This window comes from Erpetoichthys calabaricus, chromosome 10 (assembly GCF_900747795.2).
Source record: "Erpetoichthys calabaricus chromosome 10, fErpCal1.3, whole genome shotgun sequence".
Taxonomy (NCBI): Eukaryota; Metazoa; Chordata; class Cladistia; order Polypteriformes; family Polypteridae; genus Erpetoichthys; species Erpetoichthys calabaricus.
The window spans coordinates 4,492,806-4,512,131 of record NC_041403.2 but is presented as its reverse complement, the minus strand read 5'-3'; the positions used below and the strand labels follow the sequence as shown (position 1 = coordinate 4,512,131).

The 19,326-nt window shown below is 42.1% G+C and overlaps 1 protein-coding gene across 1 annotated transcript in view; it reads left to right on the top strand.

Moving 5' to 3' along the window:
* The window catches only part of mysm1 (Myb-like, SWIRM and MPN domains 1), a 91,694-nt gene that overhangs the window by 23,739 nt on the left and 48,629 nt on the right, over window positions 1–19,326 (top strand). The window contains exons 6-8 of the mRNA XM_028810778.2: window positions 5,150–5,248; window positions 7,355–7,841; window positions 14,196–14,394. Of these exons, the coding sequence (XP_028666611.1) occupies window positions 5,150–5,248; window positions 7,355–7,841; window positions 14,196–14,394 (785 nt within the window). The remainder of the gene's footprint in view (window positions 1–5,149; window positions 5,249–7,354; window positions 7,842–14,195; window positions 14,395–19,326) is intronic.

The following is a 19,326-nucleotide window of genomic DNA, read 5'->3' as shown; positions in this document are numbered from 1 at the left end:
GTCATTATTGTCACAGGTAAGGCATGCAGTGCAAGTCTTACTTGTCTATACTCATTACTTTTTGGAGAGCTCACTTGTGACATCCGATTTGTCTTGGCAGGGTGCTGAGGTGACCTTATATCTTCTTCTTTCACATGGACACACATTTAGAAAGAATGTGTATATAATAGTAATTGTAAAAATCCACAAAACAATTATTCAAATTTAACAAAAATGACAAGAAAGCATAAAATGCACATGTAAGCCCTAGTTGATACATAACAGTTGATAAAGCAGACCAGTACCTTCACTGACTAACCCAGAAAAGGCTCACCACAATCCAGCCAGTTCCCCAACTTCCACCTGCAGGCTTTGACCCAGACAGGCCTAAAATAGGGACCCAGTTTTAAAAGTTCAAAATACAAAGACCTCAAAATGACTCGCAATGGAGTGAGACACTTTAAAAATCTCTAGTTTATGAACAACACCTTTTAATAAGTGAAGAATATATTTAAACAAAAAGAGAAAACAAGGGCAGACAGGGTTTGCCCAAAAGGCAATCCAAAGCAATCAAGTGCCAATATATTACACAGCATTCAATATCCAGAAAAACCAGCAAATCCAAAGAAAGAAGCAGGGTGGCCCAGAAATTGGAGTCTCGTTGATAAAGACACAAAACACTTCAATAGCTGTAAAAAATCTTCAAAATGCCTTCAAGAGAGAGGATTACTCTCAACCCCTGGCTTGAACACACAAGTCCAAAGCAAGAATCTTTTATAGGCTTTTTTGTTTTTTTTTTTTTCCTTGGGATTTACTGTTTTTTCTGGATCTTGAAAGGTGAATGGAGTATTAAGACTTTGATTGCTTGCTTTTTGGGCAAATCCCTTCTGCCCTTGTTTTCTTTTTGTTAAATGTATTCTTCATTTATGAAATTCAACATTGCCCTGTAGTTCACAAGCCGCAAATTTTTAACGGTTTTTCACTCCCTAGTAGCGGGCACGAGGATGCCCAGAGTCAAACGTCAGACGTTATTTTATTATATGGACCCCAGGAACACACCAAACCTTGACCCTGCACACACACACACACAGACTCCGAGACATTGATATGCGGCTCAATGACTCAATCAATAATAAAGTATATATTAATCAAATAAAGAAGAGAAAAAAAAAACAATATTAAACAAAAACATGTACCGTCTTTTTCCGAAAATAAGACATCCCCCGAAAATAAGCCCTATCGAGATTTTCGGAACTTTTTGTAATATAAGCCCTCCCCCGAAAATAAGCCCTAGTTAAAATAATGTGAAAAAAAGAATTCGTTAAAAAATGCTGTTGATGTATTAAGTATGTTTAGCTTCCCTAATACTCGTATTTCAGAGAAATGTTTGAAATAAAATATTCCGAGAAATTCATTGTTTACCTCTACAGTTCGTTTCAAATTAATTCTTGGAATTTATCTTAAAAATACAACATAAGGCAGCATGAATACATAAATATTGTGTCCGCTCTGCTCTGCTGTGTTGTACTGCGTCGCGCGTATCGCAGAGTATGGTCGAATGAGGTGGGGAGGGGGTGGAGGGGGGCATGCATATGCGGAATGCGACGGAACGCATCGTTGGCGCACACTATAAATAATTGTTCGTTAAGGCAGCAGTCTACATTGAGCGACAGTGCAGATACAGTGTTTGTTCATTTCAGTCTTGTAAGTCTGATTATTTCCTCATACGTCATTTTATTTTTTATAAAGTGAATAATTTTTAACCGCAGTTAAAATGAGTACCGGTACAAAACGAAAGAGCTATTCCGTCGAGTACAAAAAGGGAATTGTGGAAGACTCCAGGGGTGTAAATCTTGTTGTATTCTGTGTAAAATAAATAAATATTAAATAAAAATATATAAATATACTTTTATTTTTGTCCTCCCCCGAAAATAAGCCCTAGTGCGTATTTTGGACCAAAAAAGAAAGTAAGACAGTGTCTTATTTTCGGAAAAAGACGGTACATAAAAGCCCCCCCAGTTCATTGCTGGTGATATTTATTTACATTCACTGCATACAGTGGCATGCAAAAGTTTGAGTCCCTTTGCTTAAGATGTCTGTTACTGTGTGGAGTTAAATGAGCAGAAGATGAACTGATCACCATAAAGTTAAAGGCGACGCGTTTCTTTTCAGCGCTTTATGCAAGATTAGCGCATTGTGTTTGTGTTGTACAATTGAAAGTCGGGGGTGAAAGAAAGGAGCGCCATGCAAAAGTTTGGGCACCCCGAGATATTTGAGGTCCCAGATGACTTTTCTCCAAGATGGTTTTAGACCTTCATTACCTCATCCGGACTATGGTTTGTTCCCAGTCATCTTTAGGTGATGCAAATGTCAAAAGCTGTAGAAATTCTCAGACCCCTCGCAGCTTGTCCCGGCAATTGGCAGCCATAGGCTCCCCTAAGCAGCAGCTGCCTAGCATTCTGAAAACTCAAAGAATTGAGGCTCACAAAGCATAAGAAGAAAGCAAAGTGTTTTCAGATCGCCGTTTCCTCGGTTCATAATGTTATTAAGAAATGGCAGTTAACAGGAATAGTGGAGGTCAAGCTGAGGTCTGGCAGACCAAGAACACTTTCTGAACAAACTGCTTGTTGGATTTGATAGAAAGGCAAATTAAAAACCCCTGAAGGTCTTTTGCAGTGAAACTCAAGATTTAGCAGACTCTGGATTGGTGGTCCATTGTTGTACTGTTCAGCGACACCTGAACAAATATGATCTGTACGGTTGAGTCACCAGAAGAAAACCTTTTCCACAATCCTAGGTGCACAATTCAGCACCTGTAGTTTGCAAATGAACATCTTTGTGAATCTTTTGTGAATTTCCCCTTGGGATTAATAAAGTAATCTAATCTTTATCTATCTATCTCTATCTATCTCTATCTATCTCTATCTATCTCTATCTATCTCTATCTATCTCTATCTATCTCTATCTATCTCTATCTATCTCTATCTATCTATCTGTCTATCATATAGTGCCTTTCATATCTGATCTATCTATCATATAGTGCCTTTCATATCTGATCTATCTTATCTAATCCTGCCAACTACACTATCTCTCTCTCCCTCTCACATATGCATCTTAGAAACAAGTCCTGTGGACTCATGAAGTCCAAACAGAACTTTTTGAATTCCAGTAAAAGAACGCGTCTCCAGCTATGTGTCCAGCATGGCGGTGGATCGATCAGGCTTTGGGCTTGTGTTGCAGCCAGTGGGCACGGGGAACATGTCATTACCGGAGGGAAGAATGGGTTCAAATAACGACGAGGGGTGCCTTCCTGCTGTGATAGTGTGTACAGTGCCAAGCTCATCTTAACCTTTTGTCTTCACCCTTCAACAATGTCTCTGAAACACAAATCTGATGCAAGCGCTGGTGATACAGTAAAGAGAAAAACCATCATCATGGAAAATAAAGTAGAAATAATAAAAAGGTCAGAGAGAGGCTAAACTCCACATCACTCATTGGCAGAGAAAGGGTGACACGCAAAATCATGGAAGCGCTCCTCTTTTTTTTTTTTTTTTGAGGGCGGAGTGGTGACTCTGAGGCTAAGGATCTCTGCTGGTATCCAGGAGGTTGCCGGTTTGAATCTCCGTCACTGCCAAAAGAGATCCTACTCTGCCGGGCCCTTGAGCAAGACCCTTAACCTGTAATGACCCTGTGCTCTGACCCCAAGGGGTATGTGAAAACTAACAAATTCCTAATACAAGAAATTGTATAGTAGCACTGCTGCCTCGCAGTAAGGAGACCCGAGTTTGCATGTTCTCCCCGTGTCTGCGTGGGTTTCCTCCGGGCGCTCCAGTTTCCTCCCACAGTCCAAAGACATGCAGGTTAGGTGGACTGGCGATTCTAAAATGTCCCGTATGTGTGTGCGCCCTGTGGTGGGCTGGCGCCCTGCCCGGGGTTTGTTTCCTGCCTTGCGCCCTGCGTTGGCTGGGATTGGCTCCAGCAGACACCCGTGACCCTGTAGTTAGGATATAGTGGGTTGGATAATGGATGGATGGAAGAAATGGTATAAGGCTGTGGATGCTAGAGACGCTGTTGCCCTGCGAAACCCCACAGACAGACATCCAGAATACGCATTTGAAAGCACCAAGAAGAATTCTTTAATAATTTCTTCAAATAAAGTGCACAAAGCACCGCACACTCCACAATTCACAAATCAATAATCAATAAACACAATCCTCCTCTCCACCCAGCAGCTCTGTCACTCTACCACCCAACTCCGGCTCTTGACCAGTCCTTTAAATAGTCCATGACCTGGAAGTACTCCTTCTCTTCTTCCGGGTCAATGCCACATCCTCCATTCTCAAATAGCCCTCTGATGTACTTCCGGGTCGTAGTAACAGTAGGAGTCCCCGAGTTCTTTGTGAGCTCCTCCTGGCGACACCCACGGTACCCAACAGGGCTGAAGAAACGGACTCCCATGTCCCAGGATGCCCTGAGGGAATCTGGGGAACCATTGTCGTCCAGGGGGAGCTGCCACCTAGTGTCCCGGGGGAGGCAGTGTCCCGAAAAGGCTGCTCTTCTCCCTTCTTCCCATTCTGGGACATCCCAGCCGTCCATCAGAGACGAAATAAAATAAAGAACAAAACACTTGGTTACAGTCGGTCAACAAATTAAAATAATGTATCTGTTCTGACTTGCATACAAATTCAACTTAAGAACAAGCCTACAGTCCCTTATCGCGTACGTAACCCGGGGACTGCCTGTATTTTGAACCTTTAAAGCTCTTAATTTATAAAACCAGATAATCCAAAGAAAAAAAGCCAAACTCGTAACAAAAGATCCGCTTTCAACCTTAACATAGCCAGTGGGAGGTCCCTGCAGCAGTGATGTCACGGTGTCCCCGCCTCCTGGGGCTCCACCCATAAAATGGCAGCACATTTACAGATGCAGTACACAATTACAAAATCGTAGAGAAACCTAACAGAAATTCATTCAAATAAAATAAGAATAAAAGAGAAAATACACGTCAAGCTAGACTAACACATAACACTGAGCAGGAGCTGCACAAGTTAATCTTGGGGGTCAGAAAATTTCTGGTAATTGAGGAAAAAAAATTGTTTAACGTTGCTAACAGACTATTTATACCTTCTTTTTTTTTTTCTTTCTTTCCTAATTCTGTCCATCACTCAAGACGCAGTTTGGCCGTCGATGGACCAAGATCGCTAAGCTGATTGGAAGCCGAACGGTCCTGCAGGTCAAGAGCTACGCCCGGCAGTACTTCCGAAACAAGGTTGGCATTGGAAGACTCTGGGGTGCTGTTGTGTGAAACATCTGGAAGCCTGGCAGTAAAGTAGATTAGTGGCTTCTAAACCACCTTTACCAAATTTCTGTTGACAAAGCTGATGTGCCAAACTGTTATAATTAACACACTCGCACACTGTATACCTCACAGGGCTGCGTGATATGGCCTAAAAAGTAAAAGGTCAGATTTGTTTCACACCTACACCCGAATTATCATTTAAATTGATTTTTTGTGTGTAAAAAAAGATATATATATTTGGGCGGCACGGTGGTGCAGTGGGTAGCGCTGCTGCCTCACAGTTAGGGGACCCGGGTTTGCGTCCATGTTAAAGTAATGTGTCTTTAGCAGATTTTTAAAGTGCTCCACTGTATTAGCCTGGCGAATTCCTACTGGCAGGCTATTCCAGATTTGAGGTGCATAACAGCAGCAGGCCGCCTCACCACTTCTTTTAAGTTTAGCTCTTGGAATTCTAAGCAGACACTCATTTGAAGAGCTAAGGTTATGATTTGGAGTATAAGGTGTTAGACATTCCGATATATAAGATGGGGTGAGATTATTTAAGGCTTTATAAACCATAAGCAGAATTTTAAAGTTGATTCTGAATGACACAGGTAACCAGTGTAGTGACATCAAAACTGGAGAAATGTGTTTGGATTTTCTTTTCCTGGTTAGGATTCTAGCAGCTGCATTCTGCACTTTGTCTTTTTTGGGTAGCCCTGAGAGGAGTGCGTTACAGTAATCTAGCCGACTGAAAACAAACGCGTGAACTAATTTCTCAGCATCTTTCAATGATATAAGAGGTCTAACTTTTGCTATGTTTCTTAAGTGAAACAATGCTGTCCTAGTGATCTGATTTAATGTGCGATTTAAAATTCAGGTTACAATAAAACAGTTATCCCTAAATTCTTTACGCCTTGACTTTTAATCCTAATGCATCAAGTTTATTTCTAATAACTTCATTATATCCATTATTGCCAATCACTAAAATTTCAGTTTTCTCTTTATTTACCTTGAGAAAATTACTATTCATCCATTTAGAAACACAAGTAAGACATTGTGTTAGTGAATCAAGAGAATCGGGGTCATCAGGTGCTATTGATAAATACAGCTGTGTGTCATCAGCATAGCTGTGGTAACTCACGTTATGCCCTGAGATAATCAGACCTAATGGAAGCATGTAGATTGAAAAAAGCAGCGGACTCAGGATAGAGCCTAGTGGACCACCATATATATAGAATATTGGGGGTCTTTGAAGTATAATTACCACAACTAACAAAGAATTTTCTACCTGCCAAGTAGGATTCAAACCAATTTAAGACACTGCCAGAGAAGCCCACCCATTGACTATGGCGATTTCTAAGAATATTGTGATCACCTACTCACCAAGCGTCTTGCTGCCCATTCTAGCCTTGTCTCTGTTGTCCTTTGACAGCTCTTTGGTGTTGCCCGTGGTGGTGGAGAGGATGGAATGGAAGAAATTGATTCTGTGGAAAGGTGTGCTTTATTCACATGAGTTGAGATCAGGAGTACCTGGAATTAATGAATTGATTGATTGTAATGTGTGTGCCACGTGGGCACACATCTAATCTGTGAAAGCCAGACTTCTGGCTGGGGTGTAGGGGATCAAAATACTTACTTCTCTCAATGACATGCAAATCATGTTGTGTGTTTTTTCTGGATTTTTGGTTGAAATTCTGTCTCTTTCCATTAAAATGAAACTACCATACAAATTACAGACTGTTCATTTGTTTTTAAGCGCACAAACTTACAAATTCAGTAGGGGATCAAATAATTATTGTCCCTCTGTAACTGAATACTGACCGGCGTAGTGAACACCAATGCAAATGCCATTGAATGCTAAATGTCGTTTAGCTGCTTGCTGGTAAGTAACCTCTGAATATTAAAATATGACTATCGAGAGGCTTCTAATGTCACCTGCCAGCATGACTCTCTGATGCCCTTCATAATAGGAACTGCGCTTCTCATAGTTTAATGTTTGCTTAGTTTATTGTCTACTCTTGGCATCTACAGGTTTGCTCCAAATGATATTTCATTGTACTCCGCAGTGCCAATAAATGTATGTTTCTCTTGCAGGCTAAATCGGCTTTAATACCCAAACAGAACAGTAGCTTGGAGGTCCCCCAAGATGTTGAGAGAGAACTGCCAGACACGCAGCTGAACATGGTCCGGATTGAGAGGCTGTCGGATGATGAAGAAGTTGACATCACGGATGACAGTGATGGAGATGGTAGCCAGCAAGCCGCTAAAGTTAATGACGCCAGTTTGAAGATGGCCGATGCAGTCGGCCAGAAGGATGGAAAGGAGTCCCAGCTACTGAAAGGTCTGAGCTCTTCATCTGGAGAAGCTGAATGTCCTGACTTCAGTCCACCATGCGTCGAAGAGAAGTCTGCAGTAGAGGAGCCTGCTGCGGAGCCTGGCTTTGACTGTCTGTCCATCATCACCACCACCACCAGTGGGCATCTGGAATATAAGGTGCACCCAGCACCAAGTCCTGTGAGGATGGAAAATGAGCAGACGTGCAAGACTGAAGAAGCAGATAACAATCTTGGGAGCGAGTCAGGTAAGGCCTGCCATGTCTGTCAGCATCAGATTCAATTCTGTTTGTTTGTTGTTTTTTGCATTTTATTAATTTTATTAAAATCAAATAACATTCCATACAAACAAGTCAAGTTTTACAAAACAAAGTCCGAAACAAATCAATCCCCACCCATGAGAAGGAGAGCTAGGCCAGCAGAGTAAAACTTTAAACTAGTAAAACTAAGTACAGTACAATCCCTCTGAACCGGCCACCTCAGGACTGAACCCATGGCCGGTGGCCGTTTTGGCCAGTTAATCTGACGCATACCTACAGTGGTGTGAAAAAACTATTTGCCCCTTCCTGATTTCTTATTCTTTTGCATGTTTGTCACACAAAATGTTTCTGATCATCAAACACATTTAACCATTAGTCAAATATAACACAAGTAAACACAAAATGCAGTTTGTAAATGGTGGTTTTTTATTATTTAGGGAGAAAAAAAAATCCAAACCTACAGGCCCTGTGTGAAAAAGTAATTGCCCCCTGAACCTAATAACTGGTTGGGCCACCCTTAGCAGCAATAACTGCAATCAAGCGTTTGCGATAACTTGCAATGAGTCTTTTACAGAGCTCTGGAGGAATTTTGGCCCACTCATCTTTGCAAAATTGTTGTAATTCAACTTTATTTGAGGGTTTTCTAGCATGAACCGCCTTTTTAAGGTCATGCCATAGCATCTCAATTGGATTCAGGTCAGGACTTTGACTAGGCCACTCCAAAGTCTTCATTTTGTTTTTCTTCTGCCATTCAGAGGTGGATTTGCTGGTGTGTTTTGGGTCATTGTCCTGTTGCAGCACCCAAGATCGCTTCAGCTTGAGTTGACGAACAGATGGCCGGACATTCTCCTTCAGGATTTTTTGGTAGACAGTAGAATTCATGGTTCCATCTATCACAGCAAGCCTTCCAGGTCCTGAAGCAGCAAAACAACCCCAGACCATCACACTACCACCACCATATTTTACTGTTGGTATGATGTTCTTTTTCTGAAATGCTGTGTTCCTTTTACGCCAGATGTAACAGGACATTTGCCTTCCAAAAAGTTCAACTTTTGACTCATCAGTCCACAAGGTATTTTCCCAAAAGTCTTGGCAATCATGAGATGTTTCTTAGCAAAATTGAAACGAGCCCTAATGTTCTTTTTGCTTAACAGTGGTTTGCGTCTTGGAAATCTCCATGCAGGCCGTTTTTTGCCCAGTCTCTTTCTTATGTTGGAGTCGTGAACAATGACCTTAATTGAGGCAAGTGAGGCCTGCAGTTCTTTAGACGTTGTCCTGGGGTCTTTTGTGACCTCTCAGATGAGTCGTCTCTGCGCTCTTGGGGTAAGTTTGGTCGGCCGGCCACTCCTGGGAAGGTTCACCACTGTTCCATGTTTTTGCCATTTGTGGATAAATGGCTCTCACTGTGGTTCGCTGGAGTCCCAAAGCTTTAGAAATGGCTTTATAACCTTTACCAGACTGATAGATCTCAATTACTTCTGTTCTCATTTGTTCCTGAATTTCTTTGGATCTTGGCATGATGTCTAGCTTTTGAGGTGCTTTTGTTCTACTTCTCTGTGTCAGGCAGCTCCTATTTAAGTGATTTCTTGATTGAAACAGGTGTGGCAGTAATCAGGCCTGGGGGTGGCTACGGGAAATTGAACTCAGGTGTGATACACACAGTTAGGTTATTTTTTTAACAAGGGGGGCAATTACTTTTTCACACAGGGCCATGTAGGTTTGGATTTTTTTTCTCCCCTAAATAATAAACACCATCATTTAAAAACTGCAATTTTGTGTTTACTTGAGTTATATTTGACTAATGGTTAAATGTGTTTGATGATCAGAAACATTTTGTGTGACAAACATGCAAAAGAATAAGAAATCAGGAAGGGGGCAAATAGTTTTTCACACCACAGTATTTTCATTTTAAGGTATGTACTGTACCTCTTCGATGTTCCTGAAGAAACTGTATCCACAAGGCTTCATCCACGATTTCGCACACAGGCTTTTTTCTCGAACAACGACTGGACAGTGTGGTGTAGCGGGTCCACAGCTCAAGTCAAAAAGGCCACTTTTTAAATAAATAATCGCCGCACTCGTGGCTTAGCGAGTATGTGTGGCCGATCAGTTCCCGGGGTATTTGTGATGTGGGCGATCCTAGCTTAAATGCACAGGTGAGGAGTCGTCCGCATCCGTAATTGTCCCTGTGATAAATAGAAGCGCGAGGCGGCTTGGGGGAGGACAGGAAAGAACGGGAGGTTAATGGAGAAGGAAGAAGATAGAGGAAAGCCAGTGCAGGAGAGCAAGCGAGCGAGTGAGAGCACATTCGATTTGTCAAAGGCAGGCAGCTGGGAGGTGAGCAACTGTAGAGGAGTGTTTGGCCGACACTCGGTGGGGCTGAAGAAAGCGGTCGCTTCAGCTGAGCAATCACAGAGCTGGAGTGACTGGTATTGAAGAGGACTGGCCGTCGAAAGGTAGCGACAGTCGTGGAGGCTTTGGGCTGGTTTAGCCCCAGCGTGAGCGCTCTGGCCGCTGTGGAAAGGACCAAAGTCTCAATCCGGATGGAGCCCGATGTAGCCAGGGATTGGAGGGCTACCGGACCAGTGTGGAAGGCAGCTGCACCTGCAGGTAGGGCGACGTCCCTGTTGCGAAGCCCGATGGGAGAAGCAGGGGAGCCTCCAGGTAGAAAGAAGGCACCGTGGAAAATTCATAAAGGAATATATAAAGGGAAATCACTCTTGAGCGTAGGAGCCCTCTCACCTTCCAGGAAAGAAGGAAGTGCATACATTGTGAGAGATGGCCGGCAGTTTATCCCGGTCAGCACCCCCAGGCCGCTAGATGGAGTCCTCCCTGCAACACAGAGGTGCCCCGGATTCCCACAGGGCATCATGGAAAATGGAGTTCAGCTTCACAGCCCTGCTGGATGCCGTGGGTGCCGTCAGGGGACGCTGCAGAGAAGCACAGGGATTGCTATTTTCCCTTTAGCCCGGGAGGACTCCGTAGTCAAGGGGACGGAAGAACTGAAGTACTTCTGGGCTGAAGAAAAATAAGAGTTTCTATCTGACCGGGAAATGCTATGGAATCACATGGACTGAAGGACAGAAGCACTTCTGGGTCACGGACTATATATATAAAGGACTGTGGGAAACCCAGCAGATGGAGCCGGAGTTGGGAGGAAGTGCGACGGAGCTGCTGGGTGGAGAAGAGGATTGGTTGTGGATTATTGTTTATTATTGTGTATGGTGGAGGTGCTTTGTGGACATTATAATTATAATTAAAAATATTACCTGGTGTTTGGACGTGTTGTCTGTGGGTTTTATGGGGGCAACAGCGACCCCTAGTGTCACACTCTGGTTCACTGTTTCATAATGTCTCGTATTGACTACTGTAATTCCCTCTTCATTGGCCTCCCTGCAAAATCTATACAGAAGCTACAGTATATAGATAGATAGAATACTTTATTAATCCCAAGGGGAAATTCACATATATATATTTTATATATATATATATATATTTTATATTTATAATATATATTTTATATATATATATATATATATATATAGTAGTATATATATATATGTGAATTTCCCCTTGGGATTAATAAAGTACCTTATCTATCTATATACTGTAGCTTCTGTAAACCCCTCTCTAAAGAATCGCAAATGCAAGAATGGCAGTCAGTTTCTATTCCCTCCGATCTGTGGAGGAATGAAAAGTGACGGAGGGTGGGAGCGTCCTGGTAAAGTTTTCATTTAATTAAATACACATATTTGTACTAAAGCGGTTTCTTTTTGGAGCTGTGACTCATCTGGTTCTGGTGTTTCAGAAGCGCGTTGTAGGCGCCTTCATTTGTTTTTATCCATGCAGTCTCGCTTTTGGCAGCGGTGGTAGTGTGTACGGCTTGCCTGTCGCCTCTGGCATGTGTGCATATATACTGTACAACCTGGCGTGCCCGCTTTACCTCAGGTTTAGTTTACAGGTTGTAGCCATACGGGCTCGTGTTTGTATTACTAATCGTTGAGCTCTTTCTTTTTGGAGCCGTGACTCCTTTGCCTCTGCTATTTCAGAAGCACGTTGTGGGCGCCTTCGTTCATTGTTTTTATCCATACGGGCTCGTTTTTGTATTTCCGTTAGTTGAGCTCTTTCATTGTGGAGCCGTGACGTCTTTGCTTCTGGTGTTTCTGAAGCGCGTGGTAGGAGCCTCCGTTTTTTGTTTTTTATCCATGCGGTCTCGTCTTTGTTGTTCTGTGGCTGTGTCGTTAGGTAGAAGTCGTTTACTGTTAGGAATCATAATTCAACTTACTTTTAATACTGATTTACCGTTATGTGATTCAAATATGCCACACTGACTGCTGGCACAGTGGATTAGAGCAAGTTTAGTTTACAGGTTGTGTTGTTTGGGCGCCACCTACTGACTCTGGGAATCCGCTGGGTTTGTCTCTGGGGCGCTGTGCGCATGTGCCTCGGTACGTCCTGCATCCGGCGTCCGTGCATATAATTATACAATTGTCGTTTAGTAATATAGATGTTTAATTTGAGTGTGACCAATCAAATGTGAATTGATTTGCTCTTTGTAGATGATGTGGTCCTGCTGGCTTCATCAGATTATGACCGCAAATGTGCACTACGGTGGTCTTGAAACACTTCCAAGTCAGAGGTCAGATTTCTCAGCCTGAGTGGGTGGAGTGCCCTGTCCAGGTTGAGGTTGAGATGCTGCCAGGCAGATCGGAGCCGCGTCATGCCACTATTGTACCAGTCGGTCAGTCTTAGTTAAGAGAGAGTTGAGCAGAAAGGCCAAGTTCTCGATATACTGGTTGATTTACGGTCCTATCCAAATCTTTGTCCACCAGCTTTCCATAGTGAATTAAAGAGCTTGACTGTGGACACACATGGCAGAAACGAGCCCCCTTCATAGGGTGTTGTCACGGCTCAGGTGAGGAGTGCATATGTCCTCGAGGAACTCAAAGTGGAGCCGCTGCTCCTCGGCATCGATAGGAGCCCGTTGATGTGGTTTGGGCGCCTTCCCTCTGGAGGTGTCTCTGGCTTGTCCAATCAGGGGGAGACCCTGGAGCAAACCCAGGACACACTTAAGAGACTAGACCTGTTTCTTCTGGCCTGGGGACACCTCCATATCCCTCCTGGACAAGAGGTGGCAGGGAAAAGGGACGTCTGGCCATCTTTGCTTAGACTGCATGACCCGGACCCAAATAAGTGGCAGAAAGAGGAAGGGACTGATTAGATGAAGAACTTTACTAAAAGCTGACATCTTGTTGTGCCTCTTAACCCTCATAGCTCTAAAACACAACGTGATCTTGACATGATTTTTAATTCAAAAGAATTTCAAACAATTGCATAACAAGAAAACGGCCAATATTTCAGGTGTTTCATATTGGACAGAATAATTATTGAAAATGTTTAAATATTTAAGGGTGTTGAATAAGTTTGAGATTTTTACATTTGCTGCTAAATAACTCTTTAATGGTTAATTATATCAAAAATCTGTTCTTTCTTTTTTTTGAATATGATGAATGTAAAATGTCGTATTCAGTGTGTCTCTGGGGCCAATAATAGGCGAGCAAATGACCAATTTGTGACGAGATCTGTGCTTGAGTTTGGAGTAACACAAGTCTTTTGAGACGCCGGAAGCCAGTGGGTCTCATTTCTTTTTATTTATTTTCCATAAGTGACGTACATTTTATTGCTCTTCTGGGTGAAGTTGGGTACAGCAGCTTGTACGTGCAGTATGTATAAGGAGCTTCACCAGCCTCTCCCAAAGATGGCACAGGCTTGAACATGTGATAAGTTGTTGTGCTCATCTCTCTAGCTCTTTGGGGTGATTTACTGCTTTTTAGCTGGCGCCCTTGTCAAGGGACCATAAAACCTGATGGACGGCCTTTGTTAGCCTGAGAAGCTGCAGCTGAGTGTAGAATTCACTTGTCCAGGGGATCTGCTGAAAGAATAAATAAATACATCAATAAATATAAATGTCAGACAGGACGGAATTGTTTTGAGATGGTGGAGCAGAACATTTGTAACGTAGACAGAAGTGCGTTTAAAAACATCTTCACCTTGTATCGGTGTCGTTATAAAAGTGACCTGCTGTACAATAATCATTATCACGGAGTTTAAACGACTTGACAGTAATCTGAGTTATCTGTATCATGTGATTGTCAGGTCAGTCCTTAGTATTTATCTGTCCTGGGCAATCATAAAGGCATCACAAGGATGGTAGGAATAGCCGAAGATGGCACAACCAGATCTCCTGTCTGTGTTAATATGTCTCTGCCATGTTTGAGGAGCTGAGGGCATTGTAGTGTCTGCTGGGAAACTAAAGGCCTTCTTTTTACTTTTCACACTCAGATGAAGGCGCTGAACATCAACCTTTTGATGAGACCCTAGAGGAAGAGGAGATTCTCAAGCCTCCCGAGAAAGAAATTGAAATGGATCCGGAAACCATCACCGAAGAAGAGAAGCAGGCAATTCCTGAGTTTTTTGAGGGACGGCCCTCCAAAACGCCAGAGCGTTACCTCAGAATCCGGAATTACATCCTGGAGCAATGGTAAGGACCTCGGGAATAAGTGTAGAGCACTTGAAAAATGTTGGGTACTGCACTGTGCACTTGTGAACGTGAGTGTGTGTGCGCGTGTGTATATATCTATCAATATATATACTAGGGGGGCTTCGCCCTCTGCTCGCTTCGCTCGCCAACCCCCGTGTTTGGTTTTATGGATACACACTTTTAAGATTTTTGTTTCTTTGAATTGTTGCTATTTCATTAGTTTCACTTTTATTTCAGAAGTTCTGTAAAAACAATATTTGGAATCTTTCAAGTCCCAACATGCTAAATCTTTTAAATGAGGTCTGTGAGACGTGTGTTTAGTGACTTTGTACCATAATTCAGGATGGGTTTCTTTGTTTGGAATTTCAGCACAGACAAAGTGATCTTCATCATCAGCAGTTAATTATATTTTTTTGCAAAGTAACCAATAAATGCATGTGAGGTAAACTCCATTTTTGAAATTCTCTGACTTAAACTTCAAAGCCTTACAATATTTACATACTTCTGACATATCACCTGTGTCCATATATTCGATCTCAATTCACCTTTTCATTACTTCTCCGAGTAATAATTTCTCTTCTTTTTGCGCTAATGCAATGTTTACTTTCTTTTTTTTGACACTGTCGTTTCTTTTCTGCTTTCATATTCTGTATTTTGCTCTGCATGTGTTTCACGCCTATGTTTTCTTAGAGTCTTTTGAATTCCAGTTTTTATGATCTCTAACCTGCTCTGCATGTGTTTGGCCCCCTTGTTCTTTAACCTCTTTATGATGTTTTACTGTTTCTTCTCTTTGTCTTTTATTTCTGACCTCACTTTGTCCTGCTTTTTTTTTTTTTTCTTTCAGTGACACCTGGTCCATGGTAATTATTTTAGACAAGGGGGCTCCGCCCCCTGCTCGCTTTGCTCACCTACCCCCGGTGTTTTGAACCCGTGCCCGCCGGGCAGCCGTAGGTTGCTTTTGTATTGGCCTCTCTTTCAACCTGATGTAGCATTTTTATAGACTTAGCTAATGGGTGATTGTTTATGACCTTAGTGACGTTTCTCATTATAAGCTCTGTGCATTGTTTGTTTTCAGGAAGGTTCATTCGTTGATAGATTGCGTCATCTGGATCTAAGATGTAGATTTCTGCAAATTTGCGTTGTTGATTTGTTTCAGGGTGCACTGTTCCAATGCGATGCAATATTTGTCCACATATGCGAAAGCAGTATGGGCCATTGCCTTTTGGTGGCCTGATATGTACTCCGGTACTTGCAAAAGCAAATGAACTATTGTAGGATCTAATGCAGTTCATAAAGTTTTTACTTTTAGGTACATCGTTAGTTAGAAGCTTCCGTAGATATTCAGGATATTCATGTAAAGGAGGCAGTCTAACTTGACCCTTTTGACAACAACGTGTAAACTCATTAGTTGTATTGCCAGTTAAGTGAATGACAATGATTGCAAATGACATTCATTAATTCCAATAAATTTTCATTAATAGTGGACTCATTATAGAACGCATTGTTAGGTAATTGGCGGAATCGTTTAGCGGGTGTTTGTCGTTACTGTCTTTGACGTTTATGTTTTGCCTGTGCCGTTTGAGAGGCGCGTTGTTGTATGTCCAGTATTTGGGATGTGTTGTTTTGGAGCTGTAACTGCTTTGCTTGTGTTGTGTGAGAAGCACGTTGTAGTTGCTGGCGTTCATTGTTTTTATGGAGCCGGGCCCGTTTTTGTATCCTGGTCAGTCAAGCTCTCTCTTTTTGGAGCCGTGCCTGCTTGTTTTCCGGCATTTCAGACGCGCGTTGTAGACGTCTGCATTCATTGATATTTTCCCGTCGGTCCCGTTTTTGTATGTCTGTCACTCGAGCTCTATCCTTTTGAACCCGTGCCTGCTTCGCTTCCGCAGTTTGAGATGTGCGCTGCATGCGTCTACGTTCATTGTATCTGTCCATTTGGGCTCGTTTCTGTACCTGTGTTAGTCGAGCTTTTCGTTTTTGGAGCCGAGACAGTTTTTCTTTTGCGGTTTTCAGAAGCGCGTTGTAGGCGCCTACGTTTGTTTTTTTTTCATGCGGGCTCGTCTTTGTGGTCCCGTTACTCGAGCCGTATCGTTTTGCACCCGTGATCGTGAATTCATGACTTGTCTGTTCTTTATCGTTAGCAATATGGATAAGTAATAAGGAGGATCGCACCTACTTTTAATAGGGAGTGTTTTCTGTGGTTGTACGGTTAATAGTGCATCACTGTAATGAGATTCACCTATGCTGTATAGTTTGTACGTGTTCACATGACGTATGTTTAATACGGAGCGTTCATTTCTTCTTATTATTACCTATTAGGTGTTGCGTCTGTGTTATCTGTGGTTGTCCTGTTAATATTGCATCACTGTAATGTGATTCCAATATGTAGTGTAGTCCGGTTTCTTCTTGTTTATGTATGACGTCGGGTGTCCGCGTGCGGTTTTTTAGAAGTGCGTGGATTATACTGTGTAGTGTGTACGTTGATTTCAGATGCGCGTTGTAGGCGAATGCTCCTATCATAGTGTCTGCCGTTTTCCGTACCACAATTCGCTTTCCGTAATATCTTGGGGTTGATGTGTGACCCTTTGTGGACTCCGTAGTCTGTCCCGTTTTGCTCTGGTGCGGGGGGGTGACTCCTCTTTTTCTGTTCCATCTCGGGCTTGATTTGTGAACCTTTGTGGACTCCGTAGTATGTCCTGTTTCACTGTGGGGCGGGGATAATGTGATTCAAATATGTTGTTTTGTCCGTATTTGTGGGGTTTCTGTATGATGTCGGGTGTTTGCTTGCAGTTGCTCTTTCGTTTTTGAGCGGTAATCTTGGGCTTGATGGGTGACCCTTTGTGGACTCCGTAGTCTGTCCCGTTTCACTCTGGGGCATGGGTCTGACTCCTCTTTTTTGTGTGCTATGGGCGCATTTCTTATTTCTCTTAGTGGAGGGCGGCTTTGTGTGGCGCCTGCGCACTATGTCTTTGCGTCCACGGGCAGGTCCCTGAGTCCATATCCGGTTTACCAGTCTCGTTTAGTAATATGGATATATATATGTGTGTGTGTGTCTGTATATATATATATATATATATATATATATATATATATATAGTATTTATACAGTAGTATATATACATACACATACACACACACACACATATATAATATACAGTGCATCCGGAAAGTATTCCCAGCGCATCACTTTTTCCACATTTTGTTATGTTACAGCCTTATTCCAAAATGGATTAAATTCATTTTTTTTCTCAAAATTCTACACACAACACCCCATAATGACAATGTGAAAAAAGTTTACTTGAGTATCTAAACTGAGTGATGTGCTGGTAATTCTTTCCGGATGCACTGCATGTATATATATATATGTATATATAGGGAAAAGTAGTGTTTCTTCCCAATGAAGAGGCGTATCTGCGAGAAATAAAAGATTTGTTGTTTGGTGAAAGTGAAATCCACATAAGCGAGCAGCAGAGACACAACATGTACTGCAGGCCAGGGGGTTGACGAGCCAAGTGAGCAGGGGCTGAAGCCCCCCCGAGTACATATATAAATATTATGTATGTGTGTGCGTGTGTGTGTATATATATATATATATATATATATATATATCTACAGTATTTATACATAATATATACACACACACACACCTGTGGCGTTCAGGCTTCAGCTCTTGGCAGCTGATTCCATGGTGGATGCATTGAACAAGCTCCATTTGGACTCTATTGTATGTGGGTAAAACTTCTTTCAAAGGTGGGAGTTGAAAGCCTTCTGGACGGGGGCCTCCCCCAGACATTCTTAGTCCCTCATTACTACTCACTTGGGCTTTGTAGTTCAGCCCAGGTGCCTCCCCCACCATCTGACCCACCTCACCACCATGTGGTGCTCTCTCTCACTCTCATCTGTATATAAAATAGGTCTTCTCTATTATAAAAAAAAAAATCTTGGAAGGAGACGAGATGTGATTTTCTTGGAGAGACACTTACACATACCGTGAGACGAGTCTTTGCACCATCAGATTTAACCACACCTGGCCCCGGCGTGACAAAGTAGAACGTCGTAAAGAAGAAGACACGGTAGACATGCAGAGCAGGGTAGAGATAATGCAAGTACGAAAATTTGAAAGTCTCCAAAAAAAAAAAAAGGAGAGTAAAGATTAGCACAAACAAACTGTTATTTATTATTAATCTGTGAAATAATGAAACAGCGAAAAGAGATCGAATATATCGTTCGGATTTAAACTTTAAGACTTGTAGATTGTCTAATTCGTGTTGCCATCAGTGGAAACATAAAAAGTAGTGTTTCTTCCTAACCGCGAGAATTAAAAGATTCCAAAAATGTTGGTGCGGTACACATGCAGAGCAGGTTAGAGATAATCGGAGTACGAAAATTCAAAAGTCTTTAAAAAAAGGACCGTAAAGATTGCATCAATGTAAACAAATGGAAATTATTACTCAGTTAAATAACGGAACAGTGAAAAGAGATTGAATATATTGTTCAGATTTAATATTTTAGTCGGAGACTCTTAGATTGTCTAATTCTTGTTGCCAGCAAGAATTTAAAGATTCCAAAAACGTTGTTGTGGTATGAAGTTCCATGAGACGGCGACTTTTAACACGAGATTCTTTCAAGTCCCGCCATACTTACACTTATTTTCAAACAAGGCCACGGTCATCAAACCTCAGTCATGTGAATGCTTTTGGCAGATACACTTCCTGCACTCTCAGCTCTTATAAATTTTATCAGAACAATAATTTTATACGTTCTAGATGACATGTCAAAGACTATACGAAGAAGAAAGAGCATGGACAAACATTTGAAAAAAGTAATTTTTATTAGAAAGAAACGATATTCACTCACTGGCAGTTATACGTTGCGTTGTCATGATGCAAATCCAAGACCGCATTTTATTTTTGATTCTGTGTATGAAGAAAAGTT